The sequence below is a fragment of the Stegodyphus dumicola genome, chromosome 2 (assembly GCF_044657685.1).
Source record: "Stegodyphus dumicola isolate Sdum_Otavi_A_Nest chromosome 2, ASM4465768v1".
NCBI lineage: Eukaryota > Metazoa > Arthropoda > Arachnida > Araneae > Eresidae > Stegodyphus > Stegodyphus dumicola.
Genome location: NC_140769.1, coordinates 191,392,084 through 191,417,428, shown reverse-complemented (window position 1 = coordinate 191,417,428; position 25,345 = coordinate 191,392,084). Strand labels below are relative to the sequence as shown.

Genomic DNA, 25,345 nt, shown 5'->3' with positions numbered 1-25,345 from the left:
TTTTTGTCTTTTCTGTTAACACAAGCTCAGTTGATGGTATTTGCTGGTGTACACGTCCAAGTGTTTCTCTTTGAACACCTAAATTCTTTGAAGTATCCTGAAAGAATCTTCAAAAGCATCCAACTTTTTGAAACATCTTGGTATGTCTGACAGCCAAATTTCCCTGTAAATTTTTGTTTACTTTTCTCCCTAATTTTCTTCTTTCCTTCTACAGTTATTTTCAGTGCTCACAGAAGAAAATTAAGATTTTTCGATTGCTAGACTTCCATAAATTTTGCATTCTTGTCAATTTTTTAAAATATCAATTACATGAATTGGGTTTCAGCTGAAGACAGCTTTTCATTTTCTAGTCATTTTAACTATAAATAAAGTTTAAAGCGAAGGCCAAAGGATAAATATTTTAATTAAAAGATTTTTGCTAAATGACAAAGAAATAAAACAGTCCAGCAGGATTTATTCTGTGCCACCGAGTGACCCGATTCTTATATCGGCTGAAACAATCTAAATCATATTAAAGATCATGTTTTTTTATACAATCTATAACACGAGAGAAAAATTAGCTTCTTAAAACATTCTTTCTAAGAGGATTAATATAAAAGATTATATTTATATATATATTTTTAAAGCTGGGACTTGAACCAAACTTTCAAATTTTTAAAGTTTAATTTACATGGTGGTTATAATTAAAGTTTCAATTTGAAATGGTCATAAAAGGAAAACTACCAGACCAAATGTTATTAAACTTGGGAATTGTGTAAAGGAGGTTATGGGAATTTATTTTCTGCGAAAAAAAAAGAGTTCAAAATTTCACCACCAGGGGAAAAATGGCGCTGTATACAATATTGTTGAATGAAAAAAGACATGAAAATATCTGTTTAAAATGTGTTTAATATTTTCCGAAACGTGTTACAAAGCATGTTCAATGTAGCGTCCAGCATTTTCCGAGAGCAAGTTAAATCCTGTTACTGCATTCTCAACAGCAGCTCTTAGCATATCAAAAGGAATGTTACGGACATGTCAATGTTTCACATTTTTCATTTCTGCCAAATTGTTTAGATTATCACCATAAACAGTGCTTTTGAGATAACCCCATAGCCAAAAGTCACAGAGGTTGAGGTCTGGTGGGGAAGAGGGGAAGTGTCGGCCTATAAGACGTTCATTCATGAAATGTTGCCTAAGTAACTGTGCGACACACGTGAGGTGTGGCCCAGCCTTGCATAAAAATTGTAGTATCTAAAATGCCACATTACTGCAGTTCATGTATCACGAAACATTTTAACATTGACTCTAAGTGAGATGCAATCACAGTGGTCCAGCTGTCGACTGCATTCAGAGAAAAATGGTTCAGTTATAAAACTAGCTGTCATTCAACACTAAACGGTGTGGAATGACTGCTGTGCAATGGAATGCAGTAGGAGAATGCAATGGAACTAGATAGATAACATGAGGGATTTCTTTGGCCCAAATCGATTAAAATCATTTTGAATCAGTATCTTCATGTTTTAGGGCCAAATTCAGGCTTCAAAAATTACAAATTAGCAATCTGTAAGAAAACGATTTCCAGATTGTACGCACTTGTGCGAGTGATTTGTGATCTCACATTTTTTAATCGCTAATTCGTGGTTTTCACTGACGAATTTCTCACTTACATGGATGGCGCACTCGACTTTTATCGAATTTAACGCCTTTAAATGGTAATTTGCTTACTTTGAAGTTTCTTAAGGGTATACAACATATTAAACCTGTGCAACAAAAGGTTAAGTTAGATTCCGACCCATATTTCGTTTAACAATATTGAATATAGCGCCATTTCCCCCCTGGTGGCGAGGTTTTAAAATTCCTTTTTTTTCGCGGAAAATAAATTCCCATGACCTCCTTTACACGATTACTAAGTTTGATAACATTTGATCCAGTAGTTTTCCTTTTATGACCGTTTCAATGTGGAACTTTAATTATAACCACTCTGTATATTATTAAATTTTAATTTGAAGCTATGCGTTATAGGTATACCACGCGTAAATTTTTCGCTTATATGGAAAAATAAAGAATCGAAGCAAATATACTTAGGATAATGGACCAAAACTGAAAAAATTTCCCCTCCCTCCGAAAATCAAATACTGAAATTTCGACTTTGAACTTTTTGGGTTATCAAAATATTTAATTTGACTTATCTTCTAAGTCCTAGTTCCGACAACAATTCGGTCAAAAATTCCCAATTACTTAAGCTGAAGTAAAAGATTTAGTATATATTCACTGTATGTTAATAAAGTAATCAGAGTGCAATGAAAGTAGATTATAGAATTTACGCTAATGCAACTTTTTTCCTAAATGCACAACATGTAATAGAAGAGAAGGCTTGGAGAGATCTGTTTTTGACCTGCCTCTAAAAGTAGATGTCATACTCCTTTTGTCTCTTCAATGTCAAAAACTTTCCATTGAGAGGCAACTTTAGTTTTTGGGAAAGAAAAAAAATCACAAGAAGACAAATTTGAAGAACATGCAGGATGACTGAGTACACAAACTTACTTTCGGAACACAAGCGGTTCTCCGACTGGTTATTGAATAATGAAAAGATGCATTTTCATGCTATACAAAACATTTGGAATACGTTTTCTGACTGAAAACGTAAGACTAAAAGTCATCTGCTTAATTCACAGCCATTTACAAGTCAACTACTCGGGCAATTGCAGAATTGTTTTGATTCTGAGCTTGTAAGCCAAACCTAATATCACTGGATTTAAACACTTCTTTAATCTTCCGAGAACGTTCCTTCTTTAGCTCATATTCCAAGAATATTAAGTGAATACAATTATTGCAAAAGAAATTGAATATTTATTTGCACTACGGCTTGGTAGTTTACTAACGAGTTAACAAAACTTAAATTCTGCTTTTTTGTCTAAGAATACAACAATATTTTAAATATTTACAAATAAAATATTAAATTGGAGATTTAATTGGAGCCTCACCAGTTGCCTAACATTTGAAGATTGTTAAAAACTAATTGTTTGTTGCGAAGTCTAACCCAGGCTGCATGGCTGCTTTTCGTAGTTCTGTAGGTTCTCTTTACAAAGGTTATCTATGAAAGCATTTTAATCAAATAGCTCCCATGTTCTTCCTATGTTCAAATAACCAACTAATCTAGTTTAAGCGTGATTTCCAAGTAAAGTTACTAGCAAAACCCGAATACTCATTAAAAATCATATAGCTTGCCAATCGTGAGTAACATGAAAGATACGGCGCCAATAATTGAATTGCTGTTTCTAAAGTAAAATGGTCATTCCTTAATTAAATAGCCCACCAGCGGCAGAGCAGTAAAGACGCTGAACACTGGTAGTTCGGTCTGAGGTTCGAATCCCGCGAACGGGCTGGCAGCATGGGCGTTTTCGTGGTTTTCCCCATGTGTAACGTGTATACGAGCCATTTTCCCTTAGAAAGTCCTCCACGAAAGCATCCCTCCGTTTAGGCAGATAACCCTCGTGTGCTTTGCCATAATTAAATAATCCACTCCAATCCAATCCTTAATTAAATATAATTGATTTGTAACTTTTACTAGAGCTGACGGTAAGAATTGAAGTGTAAATAAATAATATCGTGTGCAACCTTGATTAATATAAAATTAAAAATATTTGCATAGAAAAATATTTGCATTCAGACAGAAAGTTTTTTGAAATATTTGCAATTACTTTATAAGAAGAACTTATTAAAAACCGTAATAATTACTTATTATATTACTGATGATTAGGATTCAATTCTTGACAATTACATTCTAAATCAGAATTTTAAGGACGTAATGAAAATACGCTACGCACAAAAATACATTTTACGATAAAAAATGAGTTCATTTTTTATGTTTTAAAACTTCTTAAATTCATTTAATAAACATCGTATCCTCGTTGTTAATTGAATCCAGAATGTTGGGTGTCGTTTGTATAATTATTCTTAACTTGTCCACAGAACCTGCTGACTTATCCAGCCATTAAGTAGCTGCAGATCATTTCTACATAACCAGTGAACTTCCATTAATTCAGTCTCTAGAGGGTTGTATGCTTATATCATAATTTGACTTTTATAAAAATGATTACTCTAAATCTTATGTTTCTATAAAAATATACTGTGCTTTAAAAATATGGATGATAGTATCAGCCGCTCTTTCAGCCACTTCATAAGCAACAATTTGTTTAGAAATAAGTTATGCAGTTAATGTCATAAAATAATTTCATAAAATTCAAATACACATCAAAGGAAAATTCTCAGTTTTAGACAATTTGATTTAAACAAAGTTAAAGTAAAGTAGGAGACGATAAAATGCCGATGGTAAAAATTTACTTTTACAAAAATGTACTCTTATTTTTTTTTTTTTTAAAAAAAAGGAAGAAAGAGAGAAATTAAAAAAAAATAGTTAACAATTTGAATAATATCATCTATAATTTTTAAAAAATAGCTTTTCATATAGTATTAATAAATATTTATCACGCATCACTGAGGGAAAAAATTTCATATAATTAATTCTCTGTAAAATTTTACTTGAAATTTAAGGTTAAAAAATAGCTGTGGCAATTCACTGTAACGAAAATCCATAAACCACAATTGGCATTATTATCGCTCAAAAAGAAAAGATGCCAAATTTCAAAATGCGAAAATATGTAAAGGCGTGTATATCTTAGAAAATTTTGAATAAAAAAGTCTAATATTTTGCAGATATGCTTAAAAATACACCTACTTTAAGATGATGGTAAAAATTTTATAGGTTTTTCGAAAAATTTATAAAAATTATTTAAAAATAGAAATTTAAAAAATAAAACACAAAAAATGGGTAAATTTTATTTGGAATGAACCTAAATTTCGAAATGTGAAAGGAAAAATAATAAAAGTTTAATAAAAAAAAAGAGATATTAATAAATATTTAGCAAATTCAATTAACATTGAGGAGCTAAAATTTTGAGAGCTAATATTTTAAAACTACGAATGTATAACTCGTACGAATTTTACAAAACTTGGTATTCTGGCATAATTTGAGTCGTTGAATCGAAATATGGAAAAAAATTGATATGTTATTTCAGAAAAAGTCCGAGTTTGTGTCAAAATACTTATGTTATAATAGTGCTATATATAAATCTAATATATATCCTAAGTCGCGCTTTCAAGACATGAAACACGCAGTTTGAATTTTGGCAATAGGCCCAGTAGAACGGGAAATATAGCACTGTCCCTTTTTTTTTTTTTTTTTTTTTTTGAGCAGTGTACCATATTAAAGAATGATTTGTTGCAAAGTGGGTATGATTCTTTCCAACATTTTAAAACTTCATTAAATCTGACTTAATATTTTGAGATAAATTTAATATCAAATGTGGTAATTTACATGAAATAATAAATTATTTATAAATTGTTTTTAATCATTTTTCTATAAGTACTAATTAAATTTTATTTTTGCCAATATCCTTTAATTTTGATAAGCATGTGTAGCAAAGGGATGGGGGAAGAATCTCACAGCTATGAAAATAATGCAAACTAAGAAGAAAGTTAAATTTTTGAAAAGCATTAAAAAAATGTCAGCAGGAAAAATTCTTTCAAAATGCTAAAATGTATGCACATGTAAGGGTGAGAATACTTATATAAAAAGAATTTCATAAGAACTGTACAACTAAATATTTTTTTAACTATTGATTTGCAGATTCATCGTTTCACTTCAAGAAATCAATCAAAGTAAGCTGCTGGACTACCACAATCAAGGTCATGCTGTGCCTTTTAGTAAAAATATACAACAATACAATAAAAAATATACTCCAAAATTTTTTGACATTTTGAAATATGTCAAATTAATTTTCCCCCAAAAGCCCACAAAATATTATGACTGAAACCACTTTTGAGCTGAAAAGAATAATAAAGAATATTAATTTTAAATGTGACACAAAAAATTCAATGCTGTTTACATAATTTTTAATTATAGGACAACATGTGGTAATACTTTTCTAAATGTATGAAACAGTAAATATTTACAAGGTTAGTTATTACAAATAATAGAGAACTAAAGTAGAATTATATGCTTTAAAAACTTTTTTTATTGACAATGCTTACTTTTAAAACAAGAATAATATTATAAGATAAAATACATAAATTGCAACAACAGCCAACGGCAACACTGTCAGATTTCATCTGTTCAAATGGATTATTTATTCTGATTCAGTACCTCTATCTGAATTCGCATAAATGGGAGTCAAATAAAGTATAACTACATACAAATAAAATATAACTACATACTTATTAAATTGCTTTCTTAATAGAAAAGTGTTGAGTGTATGGCATCCTAAAACAGAACCTAAATTTTCAGATTTTAACAGTTGTACAAATAGGAATTTAGAATTAATAGCTACATTCTTATGTAAGTCTAACATAAAAGTTATATTTTAGAAATTGACATTGAAAAATTTACACAAAAGGTCATTTTTATCAATATTTGTATATGGTTTCCAAAAATTTAATTAATGATATTTGGTTAATTTTGATTGCATGACTTTTTCGTTTAATATATTAATGAAAAATGCATTTCTCAGTGTCCTTTTTTAGAAGTTTATATAAAAATTTAAATTCAATAAATTTTACTAAAATGTTCATAACTAAAATTGCTGCACTCTGATAATATACCTTAGCTGAAATACCTTCTATATAAATTATTAATAACTGTCTAAATGTATGAATGTATATAGGAGGACAGACTTATTTTAACATACTTGATTTGAGAAAGAAGTTTTTACTCCCCCCCCTCTTCATATGAAGGTCAACATTTAAGGTGATAACGGTAACATTTAAGGTCCTAATGGTAACTTCTTGATTTTTTTACAAAAATATGTACATTGATATAGATTTATAGTTACTGAAAAGAGAAGTACTTATAGAATTGATTGCAGTAAAATATTTTATTGGACAATTACATAATAATTTATTTTTATTCTACTTACACACTGTGTGAGTACCAGACTCACTATAGGTACTATTGCAACGTTGTGTAAAAGCAGGTGGAGGGGTACGGGCAGGTAATGTCATTGATTTTGGTTGAAACATGGCAGGATGTTGACTTCTAAATAATGAGGAAAAAAATAAAGAATATTTACAAACAATAAAAAAATGAACAAATTTGATCACCCATAGCATAAAAAGGGCACTAATCTCTAAAATCTTCTTTAAATCATTTGGAACTGCATACCTTTTTTTAAAAGTATGCCTAATATCTTTAAATGCATATTAAGATTAAAATATATCCAAAGGGTTCAAGGGAAAATGACAATTTTTTCTGTGTTACCCAAGCAAAAATAGTGATACTGCGCAACACATAAGTAAATAATGAATTCAGTCTTGATTAAAAAAATAGCATCAAAACTAGTAATGATAGAAATATTTCAATTTTATGACAGGTAAAATCGGCTAGAATTTATTTAGAGTTATCAATATATGCACACTGCTTTGATATTTTGCTTTCTTGGAATTAAAAAATAATAGCAACTGCAGATTAACTTACTGAAGGTTAGCAACTGTAGTAGCATCATGTGATCGATTACAGGCAGAGATAAAAGATAACCCTTTAGTACACAAACATCATAATAATGATGAAAAATTAAAATTGTATGAAATATATAAGAATGTGATATACAGAAAACTGTCTTCCCAAACAGAAAAAAAAAAAAATGCTTTCCCACCAGTCATTATGATACACAACAAAATCACATACATGTACACATGTATAATTAATATGTTATTATAATTTTCTAAATTAAATAATTCTTATTCTGTCACATTCTGGTTCCTGGGTTGGAGTAGAGACTACATTTAATATCAATGTAAAAAGGATGCACCATTTTTATTATCAAGCATTATAAAAAGAAATCTATAAATTTTGTAATTTTATCATCAAGAAATTTTTAATTCTGAAGTAAAATTTTTTATTTTAGTATCAGAAAAATTTTAATTCTGCCGCAAAATTCTTTACCAAGGGGACAGTTACTTATTTGATTTTTTTAAAAATTCAACTAGGCACTTAATTTCCTTGGTAAGAACAGAACCCTTATATGCACAAATAAGTTTTGCAGCATTTTGCTTTTAAAGAGTTAAAATATTACAGACACATATCTAATAACTAGTAGCTCTTCCTTTAATCCATTAAAAGTGGATAAAACATCAGAAATTATCATACCATATGTTTTGCCTTGACAGCTTAAGTAATGCTTTGAATTAATGAGAACAGCAATAAAAAGAAAAACTGCAAATACAAAAAACAATTTCATTGTCAACTTACTTTATGTTCTTTTTTCCCATGTATTTGAACTGATGAAGACAAAGCCTAATGGAAAAAGAAAAAAAGATGCTGAATTAGATTTAATTTGAAAGTTATTCATTAAACAATTTTAATAAAGTGCACAATTAAAAATACTAAAGAATAATACAGTAATGCTTAAAAAAGGCACAAAATTGGGCAAACTATCTCTCTTTCTAGCCAGTTTTTGATGTAAGTCTTGAATTTTAAACACTTACTATGAAACTGAGAATAAATAATATTTTCTGATGTTCATGAATTAATTAATATTTAACATAAGTCAACTGAAAAAAGGTGATCCCACTTAGTGTTTGCATAATTTAAGCAACTTGTGAGGAATTTATTTTCTATTATACCAGAGGTGTTATAATAATAAAGAAATTAAGTACTTTTTATCTCTTTGAGTTGACCAATTACTCTGTTCCCTCCTAAAAATTCTAAGTAATGCATTAATGTTGGGATCATATCATTAAAAATAAAGCTAAGAAAATGATAAATTTAGAATTGAATGAAAATTCTTCCTTCATTTTTGTCCACAAAGTATAATAGAAAATAACTGCACCAAATACAAATACACAGTAACACTCATTATGTACACACACAAAAACCTGTATGTTCATTATTTTATGGTACTTGTATTTACTTTAAAAGAATATGAAAAAAAAAAAAAAAAAAAGATTTCTAAAAGTCACAGCATTATTTACAAGTAAAACAGCTGCAACAAAAAATAGACAGAAGTTTCTATAGCAACCTAAAAGTGTCAGCTGCCAAATTTCAAAAACAAGACTGACAAAAGAATAACAAAATGAACATAACGTATATTTGTGCAAACCACTCAAATTACTTTTCTGTAAACCCAATGTGGTATATTTTTTCACAAAAAATTTTAGAGCTTTCACAGAGGTATATTACTTGAAACAGATTTCCACTACATTATGCAAGCAAAGCCATGATTAAGCAATAAAAGGAGACCTTAGAATTATGTTTTTGATGTGACTGTAAAAGCAGCTGGCACAAAATTTTGAATCTCTTTAATGCCAGGAAACACTTTTCTTTGACAGACTGTTTTAATTTTAGAAAGATAAAACAGTCACAATATAACAAATCTGAAGAATGGCAAAAAGATGCCACTTGGGGTCATAGATTACTATATATACAATAGCTGACGAGAAGATTTATTGTTGCACAATTGCACAATGAATTTAGAATAGAAGTTTTCAACCATTCAGTGCAAACCAGAGCATTAAAAATTATCTGCTCAGGCAGGTAATAAAAGGATTTTTCAGTATTCACAGCAGTTTTGACCCCACAGATTTACAATGACATAAAAAAAAAAAAAAAAAAAAAAAGAGAGAGAATTTACTAATGTCACATTGTGTGTTTGTAATACATTATGACACTGTAATATTAAGTCTAAATTTTTTCTGTTTTACAAAACAAAACATAAAATAATTACATATTAAAAGTTTTCTGCTTTTCATATTTAAATTCATCATATTTAGGGGAAGCTAAATAATGATGATGAAATAAAATAATGATGAAATAGATAAAAAAATGATGAAAATAATGATGAAATTGTCTCTAAGTACATAAAATCATTACAATAAACACAGTAACTATTAAATAACACTCATAAATAAATAAATAGGGGTTAATAAACCTTGTAATGGAGTATTCAGAATTAAAAATAAATATATTAAAGCCAAATATTTAAGCTTACTCTAATATGTGAAAAAAGTCCAGAATATCATATTCACTGCAATGTTGCCACCAGCCTATGAGAAGTTCTAGCAAAGAAATTGTTAAAGCAGTTATATAATTAAAATAAATAGTCAATAACCTAAAAAAATTAAATACAATGATGGCATATACATAAATCACTAATAAAACAAAAGTTCTAGCAAAAAAAAAAAAATCGATAAATCACTGTATTCATAAAAATAATCACTATCCCTAAAATCAAATAAAATGAATGCATACATACAGACATAAAACTCACTACAAAAACTCAGAACAAGTACTAAAAACACATTTAGCATATTTTAGTGTATAATTAATGCCCATTTCACATAATACAATACAAAGTTCTTAATTTCACTTAGGCACGGAAACCTATCAGATGAATTATTATTTATTATTTTTTGCTTTCATGACTGTGTGAAGACAGATTGCAACACGCTGCATCTTGAGAAATGACTCATGCAGCATTGTGTAAATATTTTTTCTTTTTTTACTTCCTTGTACGAAGTGAAAAGGAAGTATTGTAATCGCGAAAAGTTTCAGGCAGCATATTTCAACGAAAATATCCATTTTGACCGCTATCGAATGCAATTTAACGATGTTTTGTTTTTGTGCGACATCTGAACGTAAGGACAGAATAAAAGAGGCTTTTCCTTCAAAAAAATTATAAAACTGTTTTAAAATGAATTATGAAGAGAATTTTTCGTGGCTTCTGTACGAACTTATGTACGTACATACGTATCTCGCATAACTCAAAAACGAGTAGCCTCAGAACGTTGAAATTTTGTATATAGGACTGCTATAACATGCAGATGTGCACCTCGCATTTTGGTTGCAATCAGCTGCACCAAACGTATATAAATATATTTATATATATATCCACTCTGTTAGCCGACTCAGTGATCTCAGCTTCTTTACTCTTATATGTTTGTAAATTATCCATTTTTTACTTTAAAAATGATTAAATTATGTTGTTCTTATCTTTTGGTTAAGGTATTTATACCTTTAGTAAATCTAAATGCAATATTTTTACAATTATCAACAATTTTAAAGTTGTTTAAGTGCCGCTAAGCCTAATAATTTTTTTGATGGCGGCCATTGATTGTTTACATTTGAAACAGCAGACTAGTGGATTTGTTGGCAATCTAGAGAAACTTAGCTTCGCAACAACAAAGATAATGCCTTCATTTATTATTGCGAATTAAATCATGCTTAATCCTTTCTGGAATTTTTTCAAGGAAATAAGTGTTTAAGAGTTACTTCGTAATTTTTAATACAGATATTTTGAGTTTTTATGTATTTTTGCCTTGTTGCAAAAAGAGAACTGAATTAATTAAATGAGAAATACTAAATTGTCTGTAAAAATCAATTGTTTCTTTTTTGTTTTGTTTGCTTAATTTCTTTTATACATCATTCTAGATTTATTACAGTATTTGAATAGAACATGTGATAACGATTACATAATTCTTCTAATGATATAAATTTTGTGCATTCTGAGTTATAATATGAACAAAATATAATGCTGTTAAGTGAACCTAGCGCCAGAGTGTAGCTATGGTAAACAAATATAGTGAATTTAAAAAGTGCATTTATTCTATTGTGGTTTATGCGCTATCAACGAAGTAGTTTTAATTCAATCCAATAAGTTTAAATGAAATGCATGAAAAAATGCATATAATTTAATATTCCATACAAGGGAGTCATGTGGTGTACACATCAGATTTTTTAACATTAGTAAGTGAAATAGCATGGTAACCTTTCATGCTGACATTACAATTAGCAATGATTACAAAATTTAGCTAAATTAATAAATTAATTTAGCTAAATTAATAATTAATTAGCTAAATTTAAATGGGTGCTGACGAGGGGAAATTTAACAGGAATTTCTTTCCATATGGAAAAAATAGACTTTTGTAAATGATATTCATAGGTCAAAAGATTACATTTAAGTGCTGTTTTAAATGAAAATAACTCATCTGTTATTCAGATAAGAAACACCAAGCAACAAAATTAAAGGATCGCAAAATTTTTAGAATTAAAGGAAGGCGTTGGAATGCAAAATTTGAGAGTGGAAAAAATTTTACAATTTAGGTATGTGCTTGGCATCAGAATTTCAGACCCACAGAGTCCACACAAGGCCACAAAATGTCTAGCTTTGGCTCCGGGTAATTATAGGTGCGAATTTATTTATTACAGACTCAGCCTTAATCACATGCAAGAAATAAGTTTAAGTATAATAAATAACTAACATAATTCATCCTTAACTTCTCAGTGTGCGAGAGCAGCAACATAAAATTTAGCAGAATATATTTAGTCACCAATTTCATGATATATCATTAACAGTGCAAAGCAGATGCTAGCTAACCTTTATGATAATAGCTGCAAATTTGAAGGTATTCAGATATCGCATATGCATATAAGAAGAATTTTCCAATTAATGGAATTTTTAAGAAATATGGAGAACTGGTAATAAATGAAGTTGATGTAGCAGAAGCTTTTATTGTGATGACAATGCCCCAACATCAGTCAAATAGTGGGTGGCGAAATTTGTAGTCTGATTCTAAATTGAGAAAATATTACTACTAATAAAGACAAACAGGTTGTTCAGAACAAAAACATTTTGATTGATAATTTATCGGTTGATAATTTAAGTAAGCGCAATAAGTTTCACCATGTGATTTTTAAATGATACACAGCACATCCAAAGGAAACAAAATACTGAATAGAGAATTTTTATTCAGTGATAAGCAATATATGATTTTACATTTATCATATGTTGAAATTTTCTGTTTTTAAATTTTAGCATTAATTTCAGAGGTTATGTAATAATACCTACCGTATTTGACGGCATATAAGACGCACTTTTTTTTTCCTAAATTTCGTCTCAAAAAAGTTACCTGCGTCTTATACGTGAAGGACACACGTTAACTTTCAATCCTGAATGCTATTTTTAGCACGGATAAAGGTCTAGACACACATAACGTTTTCTACATCTGCCATAATTATTTTGCGAATGTGTGAAATATCTGTCACCAAAAAGTGCCAAAGCTCGAAGCTGATATCGAAAATTGAACAGGTTCGACGGTCACATTACGTCTATGGAGCCTTTCTTTCTTTACATACACTTTCTTTGACTCAGCTGACACACGTGTTGGTATCGGTGCTTAAAACAATTTGTTTAAAAAAAATACCCTGGAAAATATGACTACAGGTAACAAGAGATTAAGCTATACAATTCAGTATAAATTAGGATTGTTAAACTACATCAAAGTGCATGGAAACAGAGCAGCAACAAGGCATTTCGGTTCACCACCTACCGAAAAAATGATACGTACTTGGCGTCTGCAGGAAGATCAACTGAAGACTACTAAAAAACCAAAATATAACCTTCGATGCCCAGCTCCATCTTGGCCTGAACTTGAAAATGCTGTAAAAATGTGGGTGATAGATAAGAGGAAATCTGGGATAAATGTTTCAACCAAAATGATAATCAATGAGGCCAAAGAATTTGCAGAAAAACATGGGAATCAAAGTTTTTCAGGGGCTGAGGGCTGGTGCTACAGGTTCATGAAAAGGCAAGGCTTATCAATGCGCACAAAAACAAATATTTCACAGAAAATGCCAGAAGATTATGAAGAAAACATACTAGCATTTCATAGGTTTGTTATAAATGCACGCAAGAAAATTTCTTTTGAGCTCAGTCAAATAGGAAATATGGATGAAATTCCACTCACATTTGACGTACCATCCAACAAGACTGTGAGTATTAAAGGGTCTAAATCAATAACCTTAAAAACCACAGGTAGTTCTAACATGCTGTGCTGATTATTACCCATAGAACTGAAACCATAAAGAATAAAGCGAGAGAATTAAAAACCAGATAGCTGTCATTCCTGGTGGACTTACTAGCCAATTGCAGCCTTTAGATGTATCGGTGAATAAGCCATTTAAGGAAAAAGTGTGAGAACGATGGAACAAGTAGATAGGAGTGCCACATCACGCCCTCACACTCTCAGGTAGAATGCAGCGGTCCTCTATTTCACAAGTGTGCGAGTGAGTAAAAAGATCTTGGGAGGACGTAAAGGCTGAAGTAACTGTTAAGTCCTTTAAGAAGTGCAGAATCAGTAATGCTCTTGACGGAGCAGAAGAAGATGAATTATTCGAAGAAGGTGATATTAGCGATGAGGGAAACAGTAGTGATGACGATATTCTCATTTTCGATGATGATGATAGTGAAAAGGATTTTTATGGTTTTAAAAATTATTAAAGTCTAATTTCATGGTAGGCAACGTTTTCCTTGAATCTGTGTTTTTTGTTGTTTCTGCTTTATTTTGTATTATGTTTGATTGCTTGCCGTTCATTCATTGATTCATTATTGAAATTTACATATCATCTCCAAAATAGCTAGCAGTTTGTTAGTTTTCCTTAATAAAAATATGTTTGGTAATTGCATTCAATGATTGTTTATTTGGCTTTTACGAAATGTGAGAACTAAAAGAAACCACATTTTAAGTTATTGTGGTAGTGGCCTTCTAAATAAAGGTGCATCTTATATGCCGTCAAATACGGTAATTTAAATTAAGATATTTTTTTAAATCCTTATACCTTTTCTCAATTTTTAATTTTCCAAAATGCAGTTACACTTTAAATCTTTAGACATACTATATTATAAATTTATTTACTATTTCTTAGTCTGTGATATCTATATAAAGGAAGAAGATACATACCTTCATTAACATGCTTTACAATATACAAAAAGCATACTAATAAATCTTTCATTTCTGTAGAATCAATTTTATCAAAATGAAGCACACTAGAAGAACTAGAGAATGGAAGAGAATGTGACCTATAAAAAGAGAGCAGGGAGAACAATTTAGAAGGACACTGTAGAATGTATATAATATTCTAATATACAGCATATTAAGTACAATGGTTAAAAGTTAAGATAAGGATTAAAAAGTGATCCAGATTATACTACAAGTTACAAGTTGTTATACTACAGACAGGGATCCAGATTATACTACAAGTTCTTCTGCCGAAAGTGACTATGAACAACCACAGCAAAATGAGGATATTATTTATGAAAGTGATGAGAATGAGTGTGAGCATTCTGACCATGATAACCCTTCAGCTAACATAAAAAAGACTGATACAGAGGACATTATTCTGTGGTACAATAAACCAAAAGATTTTGAGCCAAGATTTCAAAGACCACCAAAACCATCGCCAGGTGTTGTTATTCACCATAACATTCAAACAGGTTGTTTGGAATTTGATTATTTTTAGAAACTGCACTTGTTCATATCACAGACTCAACTAACAAAAGGCTGGAAATTTTAGGAAACAAGGAAAAGAAAGTTCTCACACCCACTGATATAGGTATATGGGTGAAATTATGATTGTCATTGGTTGTAATCTGATAACGCATTATAAGTTTCCAAGTACCAAATATTATTGATCTCATGATAAATCAATGAGAAATGCTGTTTTCAAAATCAAGGGATCATCAATATTGCTTGTTACCTTCAAAGTTGTATTTTGCAGATACTGAGAAATCACCACATGCTAGTAATACTTGTTATATAGATGATGTCCTTAGTTGTCTGAAAAATACTTGAGAGAAATGAGAAGCGATTCTAAAGTCCAGAGCATTGATGAGTCAGTGAAAAAATTCAAAGGTAGATCATCACCAAACAATATTTGTCAATGAAACTGTGAAAAGAAGGAATAAAAATGTGGCTGCATTGTGACTCTTTGACAGGATATGTATATGCAAAACCAGAAGGAATATGCGGAATTTGGATTTAAAAAAAGTTGCAAAAATCAGAATCTATTTTTAGAGTTAATAAAAATGGTACATTGTGAGTTTAGTGGAAAGACACCAAAGATGCTACGCTTCTATCAAACTAACATTCTGATAAATTAGAGACTGTGGTTTGGAAACAAAAAGATGTACAAAATTAGAAGTTAGTTGCCTAGAAGCCATTTCTCATTACAATATGTAAATGAATGGAGTTGACCACTGTGATCAAATGGCTACTCTTTATGGTCATGGCAGAAAATCAGACAAGGTGGTAGAAAAAGATTTTTTGGAAATTAGTTAAGATTTTTGTTGTGAATGCATGGATTACGAAGTGTGATGTGGAACATAAAACAGTACCGCTGTTATCATCCACGATGCCCTTAGCTGAGCAACTAATAAATGCTGGAAGGGAAAGCAAACACAAAAAGAAGACGAGAGTGCGGGCGCCCATCAACCAAAAGCTAAAACTTTGTTGAATGTAAACCGTCTTCCAGCTCACCATGCTTAGAGGAAAAGATGTAGTTACTGTTCATCAAGAAAAATAGAAACAAGAACATTTACTACTTGCCAAATGTATCAGGTTGCACTTTGTAAAGGCCGCTTTATGCCATATCATACTCAACTTACTGTAAGAATAAAATATTCAGTACATTTCATTTAACTTTATTCACATGCAGTATAAAGTTATTATCACAATATCCTAGACGATTGAGACAAATAGTCCCGGTTGACAATTTGATTGGGACATATTGTCCCAGGAGATTTCCAGGAAACAGGAAAAGTTAAAAATTTTAAATTCATATTATACTTTTTTAGTATGTTAACATTCAATTACACTAATTTTTGTAGTTAAATTTTAATCATGCAAAAGTCATGTTGAAAGGGTTTTAATGAGTTTCAGCCTTTAAACCTCCATAAAATTATATTTATTTTTCTGTTTTGTAAAGACGGAATTCAAACTACTAAAATCAGCTTCAACCATATACAAGCTTAGAAATGCAAGCAAAAATGGTAATAACACTTCAGAAAGTTTGGGATATTATTACACAGTATTTATGTTTGCTTAAAAGTATCTTAAGACCATAATAATTTTAAAAAGCATCTTAGCTTTAATATCAACTGGCAGTTTAATAAATTTAACTTCTCTATTACATTCAATATTTTCAGTTTAAAAGTGATGCCATGTTTCAGTCTGGAACATGCATTTTTTTGAAATTTCTGACTGCAGTTTAACCCCTTAACGATTGGAATTTTCAAGAAAACAGTCATAAAAGTGTCTACTTTTTTAATCCAAGAAAATTGTATAGAAATAAGTGTCTGTACAAAATATGTATTCATTTTTAATTTTTGGATTTTTTTTAGCTTGAAATTTAAAAAAATTAATTTTTTAGGAAAAGCCGACATTCAGGATTATTGTGACTGAATGTTGGTTTTCCAATAAGCCATAAAAATTTAAGAAATACGCGATTTAAACATTAAAAGAGATTTTTATTAAATTTACACATAATATAAACAAAGATTAGTAATTTTTTCTTGTGTGATAAATTTCAAAGTATGAGATGCAAAGGCCAACTTCACAGTCTGGACAACACTACCAAGTTGCCCTTTTGCATCTCTTCTGAAACAACAAACTTTGCATTCTCTTGATGATTGCTGTTTCTTATCAGTTGGGGGTATCTGTCTAATAAAATGTCTTTCAATCCAACGATTTGGATTATCCTCCAAGCTTGGCCAGCCTCTTTTTGGAATGGTGTCTGATGACTGATACATTTCAATAAGTTCATCTACTAAAGATAAACGAAACATCAGATGGAATTTTTTTTCCACCCTGCCTTTTGTAAATAAGGTACGAGTTCAAAATAATTTGATCTAACAAATGTAAAAATATTTTCTTATAATATTTCTTTTCTCTTTTTTGATCAATAGAGTAATTTCCAAGATACTGGTCTACAATATCTACTGCTCCCATGTTTTTATTGTAATCTGTGACAACTGTAGGTTTTCTGACAACTTTGTTATGACACTGTACATCTAACATGTCATTTGTATGGACTGTAGATAGCATGGTAACTCCTTTCACATCTTTCCACTTCATGAAAAGAACTTTACCGCGACGAAAAGCAACATTTTAACTTTTTGCGATGCTCTTTTTTACCAATTCTTGTAGCATTTCTTTTCGGTTTAGTTTTACAGTTCCACAAGTGTCTGTTTGAAATTTCAAAAACATGTCTGCCAATTCTGATGAGGTATAAAAACTGTCTGTTATCAGACAATATCCTTGTTTTAGCAAGGGGCTTGATAAGTAACACCACAACTTGAAATAATTGGGGCAGATCTTTATATTTTGCATCAAAAATCATACATTTTCCAGTATATATAATTTGTGACCACTTATACCCTGAATTTGATTCACATAACAAATACAATTTTACTCCAAAACAGGATCTCTTTCTTGGTATATGTTGTCACTATCCTAAAGGACCTTTGAAGAGAGTATGGGTTTCATCAATTACAATATGCCGTCCAGGAGTTACAGCTCTTTGAAACAATTCATTCAGGTGCTCTATCATTCGCCAGAATTTATACAGCTTAGGATTTGGATGTGTGTTACAATCAAAAGTTTCATGCAGAAACTTGCGCATTTCATAAAATCCATTACAAGGTATCACGGTTCTGAAATTGAATGTTTTTTGTTCCAATACATTTTTGTATCTGCTTTTTCTTACAAAACTTTGTAAAATAACTATGCTTAGAAATTTAAGAATTTCTTCTTTTGTGACAGGTATCCAAGGTTTTCTATTTTTGGATAGGCAGAATTGTGGAGAATTTCAGCATTCTTTCGGCATATCTATTTGTTTCCGAAATGATGAGATCCACAAAATTGTCATTTATGAAACACTCAAAATATTGTAAGACACCAGAACTTGTACCAATTTTATATTTACTTTTGGTGTTCCTAAAAATTTAAAACATGAGGATGCATGATCTATTATAGATGCAATTTTAGTCCATACTCGTCCAGGCAACAGAACAGATCCATCATCACTGCTCTCAGATTCACTAACCAAAGTTTAAAAAAAATCAGTTACTTCAGAATCACTCTCAGATCAATTTATACTAAAATCAGAATCCAATTCACTGTCTGACTCTGACACCATAATGTACAGAATATTAAAAAATAAGTATATTTTATCCCAGAACAGAAACTATGTGTCTTCACAAAAAGACTATCTAAGACTGGGCTGATGCTGAGATTACAAAATACATACCATAAATACATGTTTGATTAGTGCTGACATCTAGTTTAAAATAAACCAACTATCTCTAATTGCATGAAAAATATTATTCTGGTACTGCTGGTGTGTAAAATGAGAAATAAAACTTTTCCTGGGAAAAAAATAATGAATAGGTTTTAATCTTTTTGCCACATTGCTTTTGAACACTCCTGCCTGGAAATATCATGGGCATGAGAAAGAGAGGGTGAAACCTCACCTCGTCATGTTGTCAGGAGTGAGAAGGAAGGGGTTAAAACCATCACTCAATTTTTTGGGATATTTTGTACATATTTTTAAACCTCTATCTTTTATTTCCATATGCTGTAGGTTAGAAAGGTTTACAATTAGATCATCACAATTTTAGCGATTTTTAATTTAGATTTTCTATTGACCCTTTACTGATCTCAAAAATCGAAATCTATCTCACCTAATATCAATCAAATATGATCCACTCTGAAGACCTCTGATCTAGAAGCAGCTTCATAAATAGCTCATGCTCAGAGATGTGCCATTCAAAGCATAAGATCTTTATTTTATCTTTGCAAATGATCTATTACTCTTTACAAAGTGAATCATTCAAGAGCAGTAAATGCACTTCTTAATCTTTTATTATTTTTTAGTGATGTATTTAATTTATATAAATTAAAATAAATTTAATTTATAATATATCTAACTGATAACTTTAATACTTGCAGCTTTGTTGTAATTAATAAAAGATGTTTAACTCCCCTTATAATAAATTGGTGCACAGTCATTTTTAACATTTTTTTATTAAGTTTTTAAATATTTATACTTTTTGAAATTATGAACGAAAATCTTTTTTGAGGTGAAGATTGTAATCAAAACTTTCATATTGTAATTTTTCATTTTATTTTAATTGTTTTTTTATTTGATTGTTGTATTGCTTTTTACTCAATATTATCTAGATTTTCAATGCATTACTTCATTTCCCACATAAAAAATACAATATCTTAAAGATTCCAACTTGGACTCTCAATCTAATTCTTCTTCAACATTTTATGACATATTAAAGGTTAATGCAGAAGTAGATTAAATGATTTTAATGAAGTATTACATCTGCTATCAGTTAGCAAAATTTTTTCCTTCCAAATTCAACATTTTAAAGTGAATATGCATTATAATTTAATGCTCATAAAATTAAAATTAAATGTTCAATAATAAATTCCGTATTTTCTATCTAATTTTAAATTGTGTATTTTAACAAACCTTGCATGACATTTATAATCGTCCAAACTTTCTGTTCCGTCTTTTTCTTTACAGTGGGCTTCACTTTCTTTGCTTCTCTCTGATAGTGTAGATGGGTTTGAAGCATTGCTATCAATTGAAGTACAAGATCCATTAGCAAAAGTTACAGTTGGCTGCGTCTGAGCTGAAAGAAAGAACAATATTGAGATAAAATGTTAAACATGAATATATCAAGTAAAATACAAGTAATTCAATAATACAAGGACTGTCATTTTCTCAGCAAATTAACCCTTTGACGTGCGCCCTGAAACTGCCAAATTTCAAATTTTTTCCCCCTCTTCTTTCCGAAATTTTTGAGTGAAAATCAATTGATTACTGATCTTTTATCTCTAAATAACACAAAATAACTGCAGAATCATAGGCAAACTGCGAATTTAAAAGGCATCCGATTTGATGTCTTAGTTCTTATAGGAATGCTTATTTTTACCCGGATATAGATAAGGGGCTTTGAAACCACAGAAATATTTTATTACTAAATAATACCTGCACAGTGAAAAGGTCTTTGTTTTCCAGAGATTTTTCTCTGACCTCAACACACTTGCTTCCCAAGATAGTCTTGTGATTTTATAAATTATTTGGTGTGGTTTAAATTTAATGTAAATATACTTTGCTATAATTAAAAACAAAAATTGCGTAAACGTTCTATTTAAATTTAAAATATTTTCTAAATATTTTGGGACGAAATACTAATAAAATAAATATGAATGGGAAACGAATGATCTGTACCAAAGCCAAACCCTCAATTAACATAAAAAACCACAAATTTATATATAATGCAATTCTTGCATACATTTTTTTAAATTCGTAAATTTCGTCATTTATTGAAAACACGCAAGGAAAAAGGTAAGTTTTTTTTTCCTACTACCTCAGTAAGTTCCAAAGTCCTAGATGCGCGCTGGTTTCACAGTGCGACCACCACCCACAGAAAAATGGGCAAGAGTAGATTTTTTTAAATTCACATACTACTTGTCTCTAGGATCAGAATATTCAATTTCTAGTTAAAAACATTATAAAAATAATATAGCACACATCAAAGGGTTAAAGTTCTTACCCATTTCAAGATGTTATGCTATTTAGTGAGTGCCATAACAGAAATAAAAAAAAAAACTCTTATCTGTAAGTAAACTTAATAATTTGATCAAATTCTATGATCATTACATTGGGGGATATTTTATTTCTTAAGACAATGCTTTATACATTTTTATCCAATAAAGTATGTATTTTCATAAATATAAGATACTTCCCGCATGAGCACCATTATGCACAGATATACAGGGTGAGTAAAAAATATAGCTATATATGAGAAGTAAATGCAACATGCTACTGTAGAAGGAAATTGTAAATAATATATTAAACCTGAAATTTATTCCCCTGCATATAATTGTCATGGGTTTAAACATATATCATTAGCCAAGATAAGACTGAAAATGCAACATCGAGTTACAGATGCAAGGCAGGCAACAGCATAATAAAATAATGGTATAGCTGGTAAGAATCATTCGCAGGGGGACCGTGGTGAGTGAAGGACGTGTTTTTCTTCGCTCTAAAAACCGGTTTTCGTGTATGTCCAATATCAACATGGGCAGAGTCTAACTTGTACTACCTCATGCTTCGTGCTAAGACTACTTTGGATATTGATGCGACTGCCTATACTTATGCTTATCTTATGCCTATAATTGCTGGTTTGGTGATTGAATTCATCATATGATTGCTTATTAAATTAATTACAGTCAAAAGTCGTTAATCCGGACTCGTCGGGACTTCGGCGATTCCGGATTATCGATTTTTCCGGATTATAGATCATCAGTTTAAATCTGGTAAAATGGCATGCAGAAATTATAAAATTAAAAATATGAAACCTTAATTTACAAAATAAAGAACAATTATGATCTAAAGGTTATCAAAATTTACAAAAAAAAAAAAAGCTTAATATTTATTTGTTTACTTTATTAAACATTTCTTTCAATGAAAGTTGTTTAAGTTGCTTCGTTTTTTATGTTATAATACATTCTCTTTAATTCTATAAACAGACATAATTTCTTGTTCAGTTACAAAGTTCCGCTGTTCAAGTCCTATAATTGCTGTGTCGAGAATACTGACTAATTTGTCAATCGAAATTTTTTCGTTTTCAATAACCTCTGTCACTTTCTTCGCTATCGGAAGCGAATTATAATGATGAGGCATTTGATTTAAATCATATCAAAGACGAGATGAAATACTACATTGAGTAAGCAATTATAAGCCAAATAAAATAAAAACATCTGCTCTTAAGATAAGGATAGTGCTGACAGATCAACTTCCAATTCATTGCATGCCGCTGCTGGTTTAAAGATAAACAAAGTTTAGATAAACAAAGTTTAGATAAACAAACGTTAAAGTTTAGATAAACAAAGGATATGCTTTTATCCATTTTTTGCAGCAATTCCACTTTTTGTTTAATGGACTCCGAAAGATACTTTCGCTTTGTATATCCTTTACATATTAGTAAATATATATCGGAAATTCTATTTGACATAATCGAAAGTTCAAGCTTACTTTTATAAAATTGCTCTAACAGTCTGCATAAAATAATAATCCGGATCCAATTCGAAGATTAAGGTACAACGCAATCTGCAACATTAACGGAAATAGATAATTAGATAATTTTAGCTTAGCTTATCCTGTCCGTAATACATTAAACGCGCATTCGTAAACGTATTTTGCGCACGCGCACACGCGAATTCGCAGTGGTAAAGGTTTTACGCGCATGCGTCAACGCGACGCATGCGCAGAAAGTTTGTAGCTTTGAGGTCCGGATTATAGATCATTCCGGATTATGGGTGTCCGAATTAACGACTTTTGACTGTATTTAATTTTGGTAAGTAATTTACACAATTAATTTTTCTTTTTAGGATAATTTTATCTTAAGGTTTTCACGACTTGTCTGGATTTGGATTGCATATTCTCGCATATTTACCCCCAAGCTTTCGCTTCAGGTGATTGTCAGGGGCCTTGCAGGAATTTTCGCCAATACATCCGCCTGTTAGGACACCGTCGAGTGAGCCTAATTCTGGAGTGTTGGACTCCTATTTTCAGGGTGCAGGATTTTGATTTTCGATGCGAAGATGGATGCAGTACTAGGTGCAATGAAAGCGCAGATTAGTGAGCTCAATCATGTCAAAAAGCAAAATGGAGAATTCACTGATATGGAAGGCAAACTTTATAAATTTTTGCACAGTCTCGTAGATATGTTACAGGTCTTTAATACACAGATTAATCATGAGAAAACTAATACTACTAGTGAAAACACAAATCCAATTGCAGATGTCAGACACACGAGTAATGATAACGGGTTCCAGGTTCTCTCCATATAAAATAACGCCTACTATCGCTTTCTAGACTAAACCTAGACTCATCCGTAAAGAGAACAGACCTCTATTGATCAGGCGTCCAGTGGACATGTTGTCGCGCCCACTGCAAACGGTTTCTCCTATGGCGTGACGTGAGCAGCACGCAAATGGCTGGTCGCCTTGCATACAGACAACCTTCGTGAAGCCTTCTACTCACAGCTGACGTTGATACCAACCTTCCGGTGGCTGCAGCAAGGGATGATCTAAGAAGAGTCGGAGTAGCGGTTCTATTCCTGATTGCATATAATGTCAAATATTGGTCATCGGCGCTCGTTGTAGCAGTTGGCCATCCTTGGCTGAACTCCTAGGTGCTGAATCTGCGATTTGAAATTGCCTCCAAAGTCTATGAACCACAGAAGGACTCCCATTTAGCCCTCTGTCCACTTCAGTTAGACTTTGTCCTTCCTCTAGTCTCCCAATGGCTTTCTATCGTAGTTCTGCAGGCAAATGATGCCTGGAGATCATTGTTACGAATTGGCTATTTCAGATTTCTGATGTCACCACTATCACAGTGAAATATGTGCTTGCTCTCAAACATGAACTTTTATGCTCCTCGCAGATGACATATTCCGAGTGCAGCACCACTAATTTGCATATTGGAGTTTTACTCAGCTACTCTTACTTGGCAACATATTCAAATTTTACGCGGTTTGGCTTATTTTTGAGGGAGTTATCGCTATTTTTGTTATTTTCCCTTAATTTATGATAACCAGTGTATACTCATAATTGAACTACCTTGTACTGCTCTGTCTGTTGCGTGCTTTCTTGTACAGCCTAATCTTAGGCTTGCGGCCTCTTGCTTGCCCCCTTTCTACCATCACCTTAATCCTCCAACTCTATTACATCAGACTAACCAAAGTCATGTGCCTCTCGGCAACTCTTCAAGACCTGAAAACAGCGCGCTCCGCATGCTACCCCAGCAATAATTGTTCGGATCGAGCTGGTAAGAATGGCAAGATGTGATTTTAAGGCAGCCCTGTTACCACTGGCTCTGGGAAACTGGGAAAAATGAATATTTATTAGGGATATATAAAAAAGAGGAAACCCCTTGTAATGACTTATTCTAACATATATCATATCACAGTACAGTACAAAGTCCATAATCTGGACTCGTCGGGACTTCGGCGATTCCAGATTAGGGGTTTTTCTGGATTATAGATCATCAATTTAAATCTGGTAAGATGGCATGCAGAAATTATACAATTAAAAATATAAAACCATAATTTATGAAATAAAGAGCAATTATGATCTAAAGGGTATCAAAATTTACAAAAAAAAGCTTAATATTTATTTGCTTGCTTTATTAAACATTTCTTTCAATGTAAGTTGTTTAAGTTGGTTTGTTTTTTGTGCTAAACGCGCATGCGTAAACATTAAACGTGCATGTGTAAAACATACAAAAAAAAAGTTTGTGGCTTTGAGGTCCGGTTTATAGAATTAGCATAAACAAGAAACATGAATAATAATTGCAGAAACATTTGCTAATATAGCCCTTATAAAAAAAACACGCTAAGTCTAACAGGTTTGTGATGTATTGGTCTTCAGTATAAATAAATGTCTTTCTAAT

General features: G+C 31.0%; 1 protein-coding gene across 8 annotated transcripts in view; it reads right to left on the bottom strand.

Moving 5' to 3' along the window:
- The window catches only part of Ziz (dedicator of cytokinesis protein Ziz), a 292,231-nt gene that overhangs the window by 79,564 nt on the left and 187,322 nt on the right, over window positions 1–25,345 (bottom strand). For all 8 annotated transcript variants that reach the window (XM_085811589.1, XM_085811587.1, XM_085811582.1 and 5 more), the window contains 5 exons: window positions 20,351–20,513; window positions 14,773–14,891; window positions 10,026–10,092; window positions 8,288–8,332; window positions 6,957–7,075 (listed from right to left, as the gene is read on the bottom strand). In XM_085811589.1, coding sequence (XP_085667715.1) covers window positions 6,957–7,075; window positions 8,288–8,332; window positions 10,026–10,092; window positions 14,773–14,891; window positions 20,351–20,513 — 513 coding nt within the window. The remainder of the gene's footprint in view (window positions 1–6,956; window positions 7,076–8,287; window positions 8,333–10,025; window positions 10,093–14,772; window positions 14,892–20,350; window positions 20,514–25,345) is intronic.